Source organism: Hippopotamus amphibius, chromosome 3 (genome assembly GCF_030028045.1).
Source record: "Hippopotamus amphibius kiboko isolate mHipAmp2 chromosome 3, mHipAmp2.hap2, whole genome shotgun sequence".
Lineage (NCBI taxonomy): Eukaryota > Metazoa > Chordata > Mammalia > Artiodactyla > Hippopotamidae > Hippopotamus > Hippopotamus amphibius.
This window is the reverse complement of record NC_080188.1, coordinates 84,877,953-84,893,304: the sequence shown is the minus strand read 5'-3', so window position 1 is coordinate 84,893,304 and position 15,352 is coordinate 84,877,953. Positions and strand designations below refer to the sequence as shown.

The following is a 15,352-nucleotide window of genomic DNA, read 5'->3' as shown; positions in this document are numbered from 1 at the left end:
TTAAATAGTACCTGTACGATTTTCTCAGAAAACCAGCTGGGAAGTAGAAGATATTTGATTTAACAAATACTCTTCTTTCCTGGAATTCATTAATCATTTATAATTTATCAGAGAAAAAAAAGTATCCCAAACATGGAAGGGAACAACTAGTTAAAATTTAATGAACCTAAGTGACTGAATGCAAGGCCAGTGTAGGCCCCTAAGTCACTGTTGGTCATTTTCTCTCAGGGAGCATCTTATCTGATAGAATTCTGAATTACGACTTGAGATTGTGGTAAAAAAAAAAAAAGTCTTTTCTATAAAATTGTGATAACATATATCAGATTCCAAGGCAAGTCAGCAAAACCCAGAATCTTATACCACACTTCTAAAATTGGATAAGATCGAATTTCCAATTTCCTCAATTTAAGTGTTTATCAACCTTGTGCGTATGAAGTTACATATACCAACATATTATATATGTGTATGAGTTAACACAAAGTTATAAATTGTTACCTTAAATTCAAAAAATCAATATTTTATGGTCTTCAACAAAAGGAACCATAATGACAACATGCTCTGTCCAACACGCTTCCTGGTAGGATGTACACCTTTTCATAGGCAAGCAGACTGGTTCTACTATTGTTTCATTGTTGATGGGTGGAATTAACTTAGGTGGCATTTCTACCTAAATTAGACAATAAGATGCTCTCTCCTCTGGGGAGCATTACAGAGTCAGCCTGCAGTTAGCTGCAGATAGCTTCCTAATTATCCTAACACCATACTAATGCCATATATTGAATAATTTTTTCTGTCATCACTGATATGCAATGCCAACTTGATCATACTAAACACCAAAATATATTTAGATTTCTATCTCAGCAGTATTTATCTATCTTCCGACTATGGATCAGTATTATGTTGTTTAAGAAATTACGGATTTATAATATGCTTTAATATTTGAAAGAGTGTTTCGCCCTCATTTTTCTTCTTCTTGTTTAGAATTTTCCAAGATAATTTTCTTTTTTTCATTTGAGCTTGAGAAACATCTTCTCTAGTTCTCAAAAAATGAAAGGAGAGAAAGAAGGGAAAATCTCATTTTATAGCTTTATTGCAACATTAATACAGTCCTAAATCATCATGGAAATAATTGACACTTTTACTGATTCTTTTTATTTAGGCATAGAGCATGATTTTAATTTCTTCCAGTTTTATTTTATATCCTGATAGTATTGTTTGGAATTTTTAATAATATCGATCCTGCTTATTACTTGTTAAATTTTTCCTTAGATATTTTATCTAGTTGTGTCTGTGTTGTAGAAATTATAAACACAATTTTTCTTCCATTATATACTTTAACTGTTGTTTCTATAGAAGATGGCTATTGATTTCTAATTAGTAATTTTTATATACCTACCTTCCCAATAGCTACTTTCTGATTGATTATTCATTTACCTTTACACAACTACCCTTGCCAGAGTCATCTGTTTTTGTAATTTGGAAGTTTTAAGGGCTGTTAGAAAGGTAAACTTTATTTAAAGGCTTACCTCCGGCCCAATCAACTTAGTGTCATCAAATCACTATTGAGTGTTTAATATTGTTATGCTAGGAGCAATAGCCATAAAAATCAGTCTATAATCTCATGAGGTGGATGTGGCCTGTGTATATACAATTCTAGGTTTCTATAAATGTCACAAAAGAGGTGCAGCTGGCCTCCAGAGCTTGGGTTTTGGTTTTGAAGCAGGAATCAAGGCACAGCCAGAGATGCAGGAGTGTGTGTGAAGGCCACCCAGGCTGAGGGAGCAGCATGTGAAGAGAGAAGCACATGGGAAAGATGACACAATGTGGTGCACGTTAGGGATGGTATGTGATTCAATCTGGTTAGACTAGAGGGTGTAGGAAATAGAATCAAGAGAGAAAAGGTAGCAATGGTTGGAAGGGACATTTATGGTGTTTACACTCACTGTGATGGGAGATAGAAAGTCATCGAAGGTTTTTGAGCAGATGAATGTCATAATCAGAGCTACTTTTTTAGGAAGATGAATCGCTCTGCGGTGTGACAAATGATTTGGAGCTGGAGGTAACAAGTGGAGGAAGGGAAATCACTTAATAGGCGGTGTAGACAAGCAGCCTGGACAAGAAATAAAAGGGCCTTCTCTAGGATCCTGGCCATGGAAATAAAAAATAACAACAAAACAGAAGTGACAGTGAGGAAATAGTTTTAATAACAAGCTTCGACAGCTGATGAGATGAATAAACCAGGAGGATAAGGAGACGGTGAAGGTCTAATTGGCTGGTGGTTGGTGATGCGATTGGCAATGATTGGTAAGTCAGAGAAGGTAGCTATTAAGGAGGAAAGAAAAGGCAACGAATCTGGTTTTGATGTATTCATCTTGTTATAATAATTATCGATTATTTACTGAGTAGGAACATTTATCTTTGCTTTGAGTCAAAACAATTACTCCTTTGTAAAGGTTTAGGATTAAACATTGAGGTGTTAGTATTTCTTTCAATCTAGATGTATTTCTCCCACTAAATACTTAATCAAAATCAAAGGAAATGAGGAATATTAAAAGTAGGGATAATGATAGTGCGTAATTGTAAATTATCAATAGGAGATGGTGATAAACGTGTTCTCCCAATATACAAGGAAACTCTAGGGGCAGAGGGAAAAGGATGGCTCCTGCCTAATATTTCCTTTTGCACTCTTTCCTCAAGTTATGTTCTCAGTCACATGTATGGGACATGGATTTCCTTAGCCCCTGCCTCCAGTGGCCAGGCTTTCCTCTGCTGTAACTAGATGGAGCCTTAGGAAAAACAAAGTAGGCTCCTGACTTGTTTCCTCTCTGCAGCAGGTGTGGTTCTTCCAGACAGAGGGAGGAGTTGAGCTCAAAAGCTCACTACACTGTTGATGGGAACGGATCAATAAATTGGTGCAGTCACAGTGGAGAACAGTGTGGAAGTTCCTTAAGAAACGAAAAATAGAGCTACCAGATGATTCTGCAATCCCACTCCTCGGCATATATCTGGAGAAAACCATAATTCGAAAGGATGCATGCACTCCAATATTCACAGGAGCACTACTACAATAGCCAAGACATGAAAGCAACCTAAGTGTCCATCGGCAGATGAATGGATAAAGATGTGTGATATATACACAATGGAATATTAGCCATAAAAAAGAATGAAGTAATGCCATTTGTAGCAACATAGATGGACCTGGAGATTATCATATTTAGTGAAGTAAATCAGAGAAAGACAAATATCAAATGATAACACGTATATGTGGAATCTAAAAAAAAATGATAAAAATGAACTTATTTACAAAGCAGAAATAGACTTGCAGACATAGAAAACAAATTTATGGTTACCAAAGGGGATGAAGGGGGAGAGATAAATTAGGAGTTTGGGATTAACATATACATACTACTATATATAAATACATAACCAACAAGGATCTACTGTATAGCATAGGGAACTATATTCAATATCTTGTAATAATCCATAATGGGAAAAGAATCTGAAAAAGTATACACACACAAACACACACACGTGTGTGTGTATATACACATATGTATATAATTCATAGGTGTGTGTACATACATACATATATGTACATACATGTACATGTATATATGTAACTGAATCACTTTGATGTACACCTGAAACTAATGCAACACTGTAAATTAGCTACACTTCAATAAAAAAATAGTTAACAAAATAAAACAGATAAAATAGGAGGGGGGCATGTGTCCTTAGGCTACCATCTGGGAAAAAAAGGCCACTGCAAACTGAGAGCCTGTGAAAATAGTCAATAGATGGATGAAGGGGGTCAAAAGTTACAGACTTTCAGCTATAAAATTAACCCAGAGGATGTCATGTACAGCATGGCGATTATAGTTAATAGTACCATATTGCATGTTTGGAAGTTGCTAAGAGGTTAGATCTTAAAAGTTTTCATCACAAGAAAAAAATTTTTTTTGTAACTATGTATGCTGACAGATGTTAACTACACTTACAGTGGTTATTATTTTGTAATACATACTATATCAAATCATTATGCTGTACAGTTGAAACTAATATAATATTACATGTCAATTATATTTCAATTTAAAAAAAAAGAAAATGGCCAACAGTGGGGCAGGAATACATTTCCGGTGTCATTCATTCCTGGCAACAGCGACATGTGGAGAGCTGGTGGAAAACAAAGTTTCTACCTGCCATAGGCACAGGTTAAAAATAGTGATGTTCCTTCATCGCAGGTCTAAAAAATGACTTGCGGGAACTTGGGGTATTTGGGTTATGGTACCAGGCTCCGTCTTAAGGCTGGGGTGGTTTGTTCTGGCTGAGGTCAACTGTGTGTTTGCTCTCTCTGCCTGTACTGGAAGCGGTTGCAACACGCAGTCTCCCCGGCCCCCTCCCTCCTCATAGCAACGGCTAATGCTTCACTAGCCTTTGCAGAAGAGTTGGCTTCGCAGGAGAAGGGTTGAGCTGGTCCAGAAAGGAGGAGCTTAAACCTGTGTGCAAAATCTGGGAACCTGACTGAACATTGGTCCAGGGCCAGAATGAGGAAAAAGAGACAGGAAAGACATCCTGTCCCCGCCACCCCGCCCCGGGTAAGAAGGCCTCGTGATCAGCTCTAGCCACTGGCAGTCCTGCCATCCTCGGAACTTAAATAAAGGGACAGTTGGAGCCTGAGAGGTCACAGTTCTGACCCTCCAGGCTCGGAGCACCGGGCACCCCCAGCACCATGAGTTGGTCGTCGCACCCCCGGAGTTTAATCCTCAGCTTCTACATTCTTTCATTGTTCTCTTCAACATGCCTGGCAGTAAGTGTGCTGTTTACAAAACGTACGTGTTTTAAACGGAAAACTTAAAAATAAGCAAATATATGATAAATTAGTGACATGTCTGTATTTTCCCCCTCTAGTATGTCGCCACCCGAGAAAACTGCTGCATCTTAGATGAAAGATTTGTAAGTAGTTTTTACTGTTTCTCGCTGTGTTGGAACTGGACGTGGGCAGAGGAATGAAAGAAATTCTCTCGCAAATATCATTTGGCAGTTTAGACTTTTTTTTTTTTAAACATAATCTAGGTTTTACCTGTTTTTGGTAGTGGATCTTATGTAGCTTTTTATCAGGATTTTTAATCACTCTATTGTTGTATTTTCAGGGTAGTTATTGCCCAACTACCTGTGGAGTTGCAGATTTCCTGTCTAATTACCAAACCAGTGTAGACAAGGATCTACAGAATTTGGAAAGCATTGTTCATGAGGTTGAGAACAAGACATCAGAAGCCAGGGAGCTGGTCAAAGCAATCCAAATCAGCTACAACCCTGATGAACCAGAAAAGCCAAGTGAGAATCTCACACTGCTGATTGAGAACTTCATGTGTGAAGTTCTTTTGCTGTTATTTCAGTGGTTCTGTTTGCTTACGTATTTTTATGTCTCTGACCCCATATTACAGGTAGGATAGAGAGTGCTACCAAGAATTCCAAGAAAATGATGGAAGAAATTCTGAAATATGAAACATTGATTGCAACACATGACTCAACAATTCGGTAAGCATTTTTTTGTTGTAATTTTCTGTTCAAGACTGAGCAAGTGTTTACTCAATATTCCAAGCTTCAGTAGAAGTACACTTTTTGTTCTTTTCTACTTGTAATATCTAATTGGCATGATGCCTGACCATCTTGAACACAGTGGAGATAGGAGTATTTAGGCAATATGAGTTGGATTGGATTGTAATTGCTTTTTAATAATCATGTGGGAGAAAGATGTTTTAGGTGTCTTCAAATGCTTTAAGACTGTATTTACCAAAATGTTTCCCCTCACTCCCATTTGTCTTACCATGTAAAATTCAAGCTGATGGGAATATGTGCTGAAAATAAAATTCTTTTTATACGAATGTCAACAAATGGGTGGTGAGGAATTTGTAAGCAGAGACGTAGGAAGGATCTTGGCTGCAAAAGCAGCTTTTACTGAAGGCAGAGCAGAAAAAAATGTGTTTTGAGAGAAAAGTGTAAGGAACCTTGTAAAGCTACCTGTTGATCATGCAATTATGTAAATACCTGCCATTAGGTATTCTCCTCCCTTCTCTTGCAAGTAAAACGTCTCTGTTAACATCTTCCCAGGGACACGTCAACTTTCTGAACACAGGGTCTCAGATACAGTGTTCGTTTCTTCCTCAATTCTTTTTCCTAAATTGTTCTCAAAGTAGCATAAGAAATGGAGATAGATGGTGGTTGAGGAGAAGTGTCCCAGGAGGGCTATTGTTGTTACTGTGGTTGTAACTATTATCAGCATTGTGATTGAAGGAGACGACAGTGCAGAAATTTTGTAAGGCATGGTAGAGAAAAACGTGCTCAAACAGTTTGTCTATCTTGCACCTCAAAGAAAGAGATGACAGCCTATGCACTGTAGATAGCTGTCTATCATTTCTGAGTATGTACAAGCAACCCTGTGCGAAACTACAAAAGCAGGATTTTTCACTTCCCCCAACCTTCTCCTGAAGCTATGCAAGTAGAAACATTAAGAAGAAAGGGAAAATGTCTGCTGTTTTATTTTACATAAGATAATGCCCTAGATACTTTTCTCATGTAAGGATGGTAAGATTGAAGTCCATAAAGAGATCCTCAGTACATCCACAAGTGGAAAGGAAGAATGCTTCAGCATGTGTGAATTTCTGAACAAAGCCTTTCCTTCCCTGAGGATATTGTCCTAAGAATAATCACCAGATAGTCTTTCTGTTAATCAGGCTCATCACTTGTGTCCATCCTTATCTGCCCCCTTTATGCAGAAGATGAAATTCAGAAAGGCCACTCACAGTGATACCGTTTATTGGCAAGGACCTTGTTATTTTCTTTTCCAAATGTGAGTTTAGAAATCAAAATTAGAATTTGAATTCACCTCAATTTATTAACATCCTTTTACACTTTTTCCAAGAATGGAGCAATTTATCGGAAAAGAATTCTTGAGAAAATAAGGTGGTATTTTAAAAAGAATATACAAAATTATTCTTCTGAAAGGAATACTCTGTTATCTTATTAATTTTGCTAGTAGATTTTTGCAGGAAATATATAATTCAAATAAACAAAAAATCGATAACCTGAAACAGAAAGTGCTCCAACTTGAAGCAAAGTGTCAGGAACCTTGCCAAGATACAGTGAAAATACGAGATACAACTGGGAAAGGTAAGTGAAAGGTTTATATTGGGATTAAGTTCATCAAAGCAAATATAAAGAGTAAAGGAGATTGTATGTATGGGAATGTATTCAAATACATTGGAAAGTGCCTAGCCATTAAATCTAATTGCTTAGACTTTTCTTGAGTAGCTGAAAAAAATACTTTGAAAGGAATAAGCATGTGTGAAGTAAGAAAATACTTCTCAGGAAATGAATAGTTTACAACATGTTAAAAATTTCATTTTCAAGGCTGGCACAGTCTTACCTGGATTTCAAACCACCATAAAAATTTCTTCTTTTTCAGATTGTCAAGACATTGCCAATAAGGGGGCCAGAGAGAGTGGGCTTTACTTTATCAAACCTCTGAAAGCTAAGCAGCAGTTCTTAGTCTACTGTGAAATTGATGGGTCTGGAAATGGATGGACCGTGTTTCAGAAGGTATTTTTTTTTTCCCTCACCATGTGTATTTAATAGACACCTAATTGTTCTGTCATATGCCAGATACTTTTCCAAACACCATGTGAACATCAGCTCAACACTCACAACTGCCCTTTGTGGTAGCTTTTGCCTTCTTATCCCTATCTGCAGAGGAGGAAACTTAGGCACAAAAGGCTAAGTAGCAATAACTTGCCCAAGTCACATAACTAGTAAGTAACAGAGTCAGGATATACTCTTGTTTCCGTCTGTGCTGTGACTCTCTTCTATGCTGACTCTGCTGTTGTAGATTCATAATGGCATATAATCACACTATCATAGTGACAAAGAACTCAAAGGGACCTCTCTTGACAGGTACCTACCCATCACAAGAAGATGATGTCCCCCAGAGGATGCAGTTAGGCTGCTCCAAGACCAGGACCCTCTGTTGTTTTTGCCAGCCCCAGGCACCCACTGCAAATCCTATTGCGTTCTGTTATCTTTGACCACTGTTACAACTAATCCTGCAGGGGGCACTCAGAGCCAATGAGTGACGGGAGCTCTGGCTGGTAGACAGATTGAGCAACAGGTTGACCTTTCCACCATCAGTACAAGAATCAGCAACATCAAGCTGGTATTCTGGAGTCCTCTAGGAATCATTTTAAAACTACTACTAGTTTATAATTTATCATGTTCCAGGCACTCTTTTAATCACTCTTCCATTCTCTGGTGTAATCCCCGCAACACCCCTAAGAAGTAAGTATCATTATTCCTACTTGATAGGTGAGAAAACGGAGGCAGCTAGCCCAGGGTCACTTAGTAAATGATGAAATCGTACTCTCCATATTTTGGACAAAATGTTTATAACACTGTCTTTACGTACACTGAGAATGCACTCTCTCTTTTTGCCCTTGCAATTGTGTAATTAGAGGCTTGATGGCACTTTGGATTTCAAGAAAAACTGGATTCAATATAAAGAAGGGTTTGGACATCTGTCTCCTACTGGAAACACAGAATTTTGGCTGGGAAATGAGAAGATTCACTTGATAAGCACACAGTCTACCATCCCATACGTATTAAGAGTGCAGTTGGAGGACTGGAGTGGCAAAACCAGGTACTGTTAGAAAGGACTTCTTTTTGTTGTAGAGACAGTCTGGAGTATGCACTTTCTGGCTCGCAATAGAACAATGGGGAAGACAGTCTGACAAATGGAAAGAGTACATCCAACTATGTTCCCCAGAAGTCAGTTGGATTCTTGGGCAGTCCAAGGTGCTAGGTCCTATCTAAGCAGGATCTGAGTGTTTTGGTACAATCCACTTACCCTGGAACAATATAAAATAATAGCTAACATTTTCTGAGCATTTAATATGTACCATAAATTGAGCTTGAAATTATAATTTAATCTAATCCAAAGAACTCTTTCATGAGGCAGGAACCATTATTAATCTCATTTTACAGATTAATATTTCCAAAGTCGCAACGCTGGTATATGGTAAAGACTGGACTTAAACTCAGGTCGTTTAACCCCACAACCCATCCTCTGAGCAGTTATCCTGCTTGAAGAGTGAATCTAGCTTCTTCAGATTTCCCAGTGCTTTAATGACCATTCAGTCAGTGAAATCCAGGAGCTACTTTCAAATGAAATCAGCTGGCTTCTTTGGTGAGCTAGCGCTGTCTATATGCACAGAGCTGCCTGGGCACCTTGAGCGTTGTATACCTAATTAAAATTTAAAACAATATCCAACCCTCTTGTTATGCCTGTGACATGATGAAATACAGTCTGTGCCCAAATACGTGTTTCTACTTTTTAAGCTTTTAACCAGAAAGCATAATACCATAGTCAGCAGAACTTCTCCTATGAGAACATCTCCCATACCCCAAGTCCTGGAGATCAGGGAAGATAAATGTTTTCTGGCAATCTCTGTTCATACACCAAGGCCCATTCTTCCCTGCACTCCATAGAATTCTGGCCCTCATTCACAATTTTTTTTCCAGGGGAGAATCTCTCTCTGATCCTACAGCTCATGGTTTGTGGGCCACACAGGGAACACATTTTTATGTGATTCTTGGGGAAACCTCCTTCTTGCCACTCGCACATTGCCTTGGAAAAGAAAAACCCCTTTAGGACTTCACCCTTTAGGTGGTATGGAACTATAGCTCCTTCAAGCTTGCTGCGTTAATTAACAGTAACTCACTGTGAGATAATTAATGTGGTTTATGAGAACTGCCTGTACATGCTACATCCTGAGATAAAAGAAAATATGAAATTAGTGACGTCCATCCACATATCTGGATTGGATGTTAGGATCCTATAGGCAAAAAAGCATTCAGATGGCTGAAGTTTGTAGTTTTCCTGGGACGTTCTGAAGGCTTCTAGACCCACCTTGGGTGGTGCTGATGACCTCTGAACTGGCGCCCACATCCATGTTCCCATGTCAGATTCGCAGAAAATTCTATACAGTGAGCACATTTCAGACTTAAGAAGCAAAATTAAAAATTCCTAACAGTTGTCCTATGAAAGAGGGAACTTCTGAGATGCCTTCTGAGGCTCGGAGTCTAAGGTCTCTACTCCCTTCTTTGTAGCACTGCAGACTATGCTACATTCCGGGTCGCGGGTGAAAATGACAAATACCGCATGACATATGCCTACTTCATTAGTGGAGATGCTGGAGACGCGTTTGATGGCTATGATTTTGGTGAGGATCCTAGTGACAAGTTTTTCACATCCCACAATGGCATGCAGTTCAGTACCTGGGACAACGACAACGATAAGTTTGACGGCAACTGTGCTGAACAGGATGGATCTGGTTGGTGGATGAACAAATGTCATGCTGGCCACCTCAATGGAGTTTATTACCAAGGTATGGCTTTCTTCCTTAGATGCATGAATTCGTGGGTGGTCTATATTTTTATAAAAGATAATAAATAAATATAAGGTAATGAACAAAGAGATTAGGAGCTTATCATACAGTTCTTTATTTTAAGCCAGAATTGAATACTGCTAGCTTATACCTGAAACTGGCTGTTCTACAAGAAATACACCTACTGCAAACAATGCAGTGGCATTCATCGTGCCTCCGGTCACGGCCGATACTTTGGGTTATGGTATCTTCTCTAGGCTTACCGTATATATGATCTGGATGGACTAACATTACCGTATTTACGCTTGTTAACCCAGTAGCCTGGCTCAGTTTCCCATGAGCTGCTTGTCAGAGAGATCCAGTGAGCAGTGAGTAGGTGTCTGGAGGAATTAAGTGAAGGGCAAGGATGTACTGGTGAGGGCAGAGGGCCATGAAAGCTTAAGAGGAGAGGAGTCCAGCCTGAGGCGTGTAGACACTTATTTTAGAACAGAGGAAAGGCAAGCTATCGTTTGCTCTACGGCTGGAGTAGTTCTGAGCACTGGTTTTACTTACTGACAAACTATTGTAACTACCCAACAGGTATGCATGGGTAGTTAAAATGAGCAATCCTACCTCCTCAGGGCACTGTCCTAGCCAAGAGGTGACTTGGAATCCTCTTAAAAACTACTTAAATTTACCTTTTGGTTTTCACAACATTTTATTTTTTTGAAACTTATCTTGACACCAGCAAACCATGTAGTTAGAAAGCTCTCAGGGAAGGCACCTGGTCCCCATGACCCAGGGCAGCTGTGTTGATAGCTCGTGGTGTGCTCCAGGACCAGGCTCCAACAACCCCTTACAAAATTACGTGAGAGGGCTTCCGAGGTGGCACAGTGGTTGAGAATCCGCCTGCCAATGCAGGGGACGCGGGTTCGATCCCTGCTCCAGAAAGATCCCACATGCCGCGGAGCAACTAAGCCCGTGTGCCACAACTATTGAGCCCATGTGCTGCAACTACTGAAGCCCATGCACCTAGAGCCCGTGCTCTGCATCAAGAGAAGCCACGGCAATGAGGAGCCCACGCACCACAATGAAGAGTAGCCCCTACTCACTGCAACTAAAAAAAAAGAAAGCCCGCGCACAGCAGAAAAGACCCAACACAGCCAATAAAATAAATTAATTAATTAATTAATTTAAAAAAAATCATGTCAGATCTAGTGCCCAGGAACAAGGAGATGGCACATCAACTCAGCCTCCACTTTATAATGGAGGTGTAAAGTAACACTCCAGAACCGCTCTCTAGAGCTCCTCATATTTTGTGTTTCAGATGACCTGAGGCCATCTGATGAGGAATATGGCCTGTTTTCAGAAAGATGATCGATAACAGCTGAATCCGTGATGGCTAAGCTTAGGGAGAGAGACCAATTGGCGAAATCTGGGGCTCTAGCCCTGTTAGCAGTGAATACATTTAAAGTGTGGATGTGACCAGAAAGCACAACACAGATGTCAGAGTTTGTTTAATAATGTTTGTGTCAATGGTAAATAGAGAATTTAGGAGTCTTTCAGGATATTTTCAGTTAGTAGATAACACTGTAAATCTGATGTAAATAACGGTGGACTTCATAATAGACTTTCCGAGGGGAGGAGATTGAAGAGCAGTGACGTACATCTACAATTTGTTTTAGGTGGCACTTACTCAAAAGCATCTACTCCTAATGGTTACGATAATGGCATTATTTGGGCCACTTGGAAATCCCGGTGGTATTCCATGAAGAAAACCACCATGAAGTTAATCCCATATAACAGAATCGCCATTGGAGAAGGACAGCAGCACCACCTTGGGGGAGCCAAACAGGTTGGAATAGAACACCATGTCGAAATAGAATATGACTAAGTCTTTTCCCCCTGAGGATTAGCTGTTCATTTCTATCAACCTGCAACGTTTCAGAAACTTTTTTGAAATTTTCTTCCCATTTTCTCATACTGTATTTATTAATTCTAAGTCTTTTATCAAGGATAGTTAGCCTTGAATAGCAATAAAAACTCACTTTGGACTGTATTCCCAAATTCCTGAATGCAGAATTATTTAAAATTTGTTTATTCAGTGAGATAATAATATTTTAGCTTATTTCCTAAATGTGTAATAAAATCATTGTGATATGTTGCATTTTAATGATCCCACATCATTGTGTCTTGGTGGTTTTCAACATTATTTCTTAAATATTTTAGTACATACTAATACAATAGGAGCAAACTCTGGCATTTCAAATGCCTAAGTATTTTTTCCATGTTTATCATCCCTAAATCATTCATATTTAATTATTCTCTTTAAATGAAGATAATCATATCTTTTCAATATATTTTTTGTTTTGGTCATAGGCTGGAGACGTATAAAAGACCATTTCAAAAGTGATTTACTTTTTAAAGGACTTTACCTGAAAAGAAAAATATAATATTTTTCCTATGGGACAATGGACTTGCAAAGCCTCACTTCATTTTAAGACTAAAAAGAATCCATGCTGAAAACTCCACTAACAGTTTTATGCTGGTTGTAATTTATCTACATACCCTTTCAATAAACATTTTGTTTCCTAAGACTAGATACATGGTACCTTTCATTGACCGTTAAAAAGTAACACATTCCTTCAGTTTAATAATTACAGTTGGGCAATCATCAGTAGTTGCTTAGTCTTCACTTTATGTTAAGCATTATACCTGATTCTTTGGGTGGGGGGGTGGTTATGAAGGAAATAGAAATCATGGCTTTTGCCCTCCAGGGGTTATAAGACAAATACAGAAAAATACAGTAATCCCAAATGATGATTTGATATGAACATAAAAATACTTCACAATCACATAACTAAGGTTCATGGGACCCAAAGTGCAGCTGGAGACATAAGGCTGTTTGGGGATTCTCCCAGCAAAGCCTTTCAGCTCCAGGCTCCTGTGGCCCCACGTGGGCACTCGGAGAGGACTGCGGCTCAGAGCAGAAAGCTCCAGGGACCAATCTGCTCAGGCCCTCACCGCTGAAAAAGGTGAGCCGGATGAGGCCATTACTACAGTAGCCAGAGGTCAGGAATCGCCAGCTTTCTGTCAGGAATAGCTGCGTTTATGTAAGTTGGCATGAGGTCGAACGTGAGAAGTAATTGACTAATTTTATGGGGTCGGGGGGTGGGTCCGTCAGGTTGTTCTGAAGTCCTGAGCATTGGATTTGGATTATCTTCCTTTCCACAGTTTCTTTCCTAATTCTCTCTCTTCCCCGTTCTCATAAGTTCTGATTTTAAAAGCGTCCTATTGAGGAGATAAAAAACAGTAAGTCAGCTTCTAGGTATACAACCAAATATTTGGGAGGCTTTGGGTGGGAAAATAGGAACATTGATTCCTTGTCTGCGGCACTCATTCATTCATGTACGTGTGAGGCATTCATTCAAGGCATTTATTGACGTCCTTCATTGTACTAGTCCCTGTGCTGGGTATACAGCACCTAGCAGAATCCTCCTTTCTCCCGGTATTGTTCTATTCCATCCAGTTCTCAAGTTCCAAAAAAACCAGCAATGTCTTCCATATTCCTCCCTCCCCATATCATCAAGCCTGTCAAATCCACCTCCTAAATACTTATTACATCTATTTCTTTCTCTATACCCACTGCCACCATTCTAGTTGGATTATTTATCTCTTGCCAGGGTAATGGCAGTCACTATCCTTCCTGTTTTCCACCTTGCTTCCACCCTTACCTCTTCCTACCTCATCATGCCCCAAACCACTTCTGAACTCAGAATGCATACAGCCTACCCTTCAAGAATCTATAGCATCCTTTGGGTGAGCAATTTGGTCATAGACAGGACAAGTTATGTAAATATTCATGTTTAAATGCAATAATATGACTCTAGTGATTTATCCTGACAATTCTTTTTGAAAAAGGAAATAGCTCTATATAGAAATATAAATAATATTTAAATATGAAATAAATATTTAATAACAGTAGGAAATTTAGAAACTATTTAACAGTGGAAAAATGGACAAGCAAGGTGGTTTATTAGTACAATGGAATAGAATGCAATGATTACATAAGTATAATATCTCTGTATGAACATAGAAACATTTACTAAATAATATGTAAAATTGTAAGTATGTAAACGTATAGATGCGTATACATTTTTTTAAAAATGTAATCTTGACATACATGCATTATTTGTATATATTTGTTCTCTCCCAATCTATAAAATTTAAAATATATAAAAATACCAAACAAAATAAATATAAACAAGTCCAAAAGTTTCTGATTTTTTCCTATGTTCACTTTTCCAATGCCTCTTCTAAAATATTAGTTATAACATTCTTTCATAAACATTTTGGAGCCGCCTGTTTTTATGGGTGTCCAGAGTACATTTATGGTCTGTACATTGGGTAACTCAGGATTGATTGATGAAAAGGGGCTTCTAAATTTCTCCTTCTATACCTCTGCATTGTTTGATTTGTTACAATGTTATTAGTTTTATAGTTAATTTAAAACCCAAGTAGGTAGAGATAAAAAGATGAATTTCAAATTTTTACCTGTTTAGTTATTAATATTCAATGGTGAACGTTAACGGGTTATAGCTTAAATGAAGCAAGAGATATACTTCCAGACTCAACTGGATCATGTCTCCTCAAATAAAATAGAAATGAAAGGATTATCTTGATAAATCAACTTTTAAAAATCTACTTTTAAGTGAAACAAAGAGTTTGGAGCCTTCCAGAGACAGATTACTTTTCTGCACAGCTCAAATCACAGGTAACTATTCACCAACGCGTCCCTTCACTTTCTGGGCATACAAAACTCAGGTCACTGCAAAGTAGCACAGCTAAGCACGAAACAGATGTGCACGGTCACACACTTTGAAAAACCCACAGAGAGAAGCATCCAAAAAGGAAGGTACTGGTATAGATGCACTGAT

At 38.6% G+C, this 15,352-nt stretch overlaps 1 protein-coding gene across 4 annotated transcripts; it reads left to right on the top strand.

The window, feature by feature from the left end:
- Window positions 1–4,519: 4,519 nt before the first annotated feature.
- Window positions 4,520–13,015, top strand: FGG (fibrinogen gamma chain). 4 transcript variants are annotated; one of them, XM_057729917.1, is made up of 10 exons: window positions 4,520–4,807; window positions 4,909–4,953; window positions 5,151–5,334; window positions 5,445–5,538; window positions 7,040–7,170; window positions 7,466–7,599; window positions 8,505–8,689; window positions 10,159–10,436; window positions 12,101–12,270; window positions 12,795–13,015. In XM_057729917.1, exons 1-10 carry the CDS (start codon window positions 4,730–4,732, stop codon window positions 12,807–12,809), a joined length of 1,314 nt encoding a protein of 437 aa, XP_057585900.1. In that variant the 5' UTR covers window positions 4,520–4,729; the 3' UTR covers window positions 12,810–13,015. The 4 variants fall into 4 exon arrangements, with proteins under 4 accessions (XP_057585900.1, XP_057585899.1, XP_057585898.1 ...); XM_057729916.1 differs by having other exon boundaries at window positions 4,670–4,807; window positions 7,037–7,170; XM_057729915.1 differs by lacking the exon at window positions 12,795–13,015 and having other exon boundaries at window positions 4,670–4,807; window positions 12,101–12,584.
- Window positions 13,016–15,352: the final 2,337 nt, after the last annotated feature.

What these genes read in the sequence shown, in the direction of transcription:
- FGG (XM_057729913.1), top strand. Translation starts at nt 4,730, where the DNA reads ATGAGTTGGTCGTCGCACCCCCGGAGTTTAATCCTCAGCTTCTACATT. An exon ending in TGATGAACCAGAAAAGCCAA is followed by an intron (nt 5,335 to 5,444) that starts GTGAGAATCTCA and finishes CCCATATTACAG; the next exon opens with GTAGGATAGAGAGTGCTACC. An exon ending in ACACATGACTCAACAATTCG is followed by an intron (nt 5,539 to 7,036) that starts GTAAGCATTTTT and finishes TAATTTTGCTAG; the next exon opens with TAGATTTTTGCAGGAAATAT.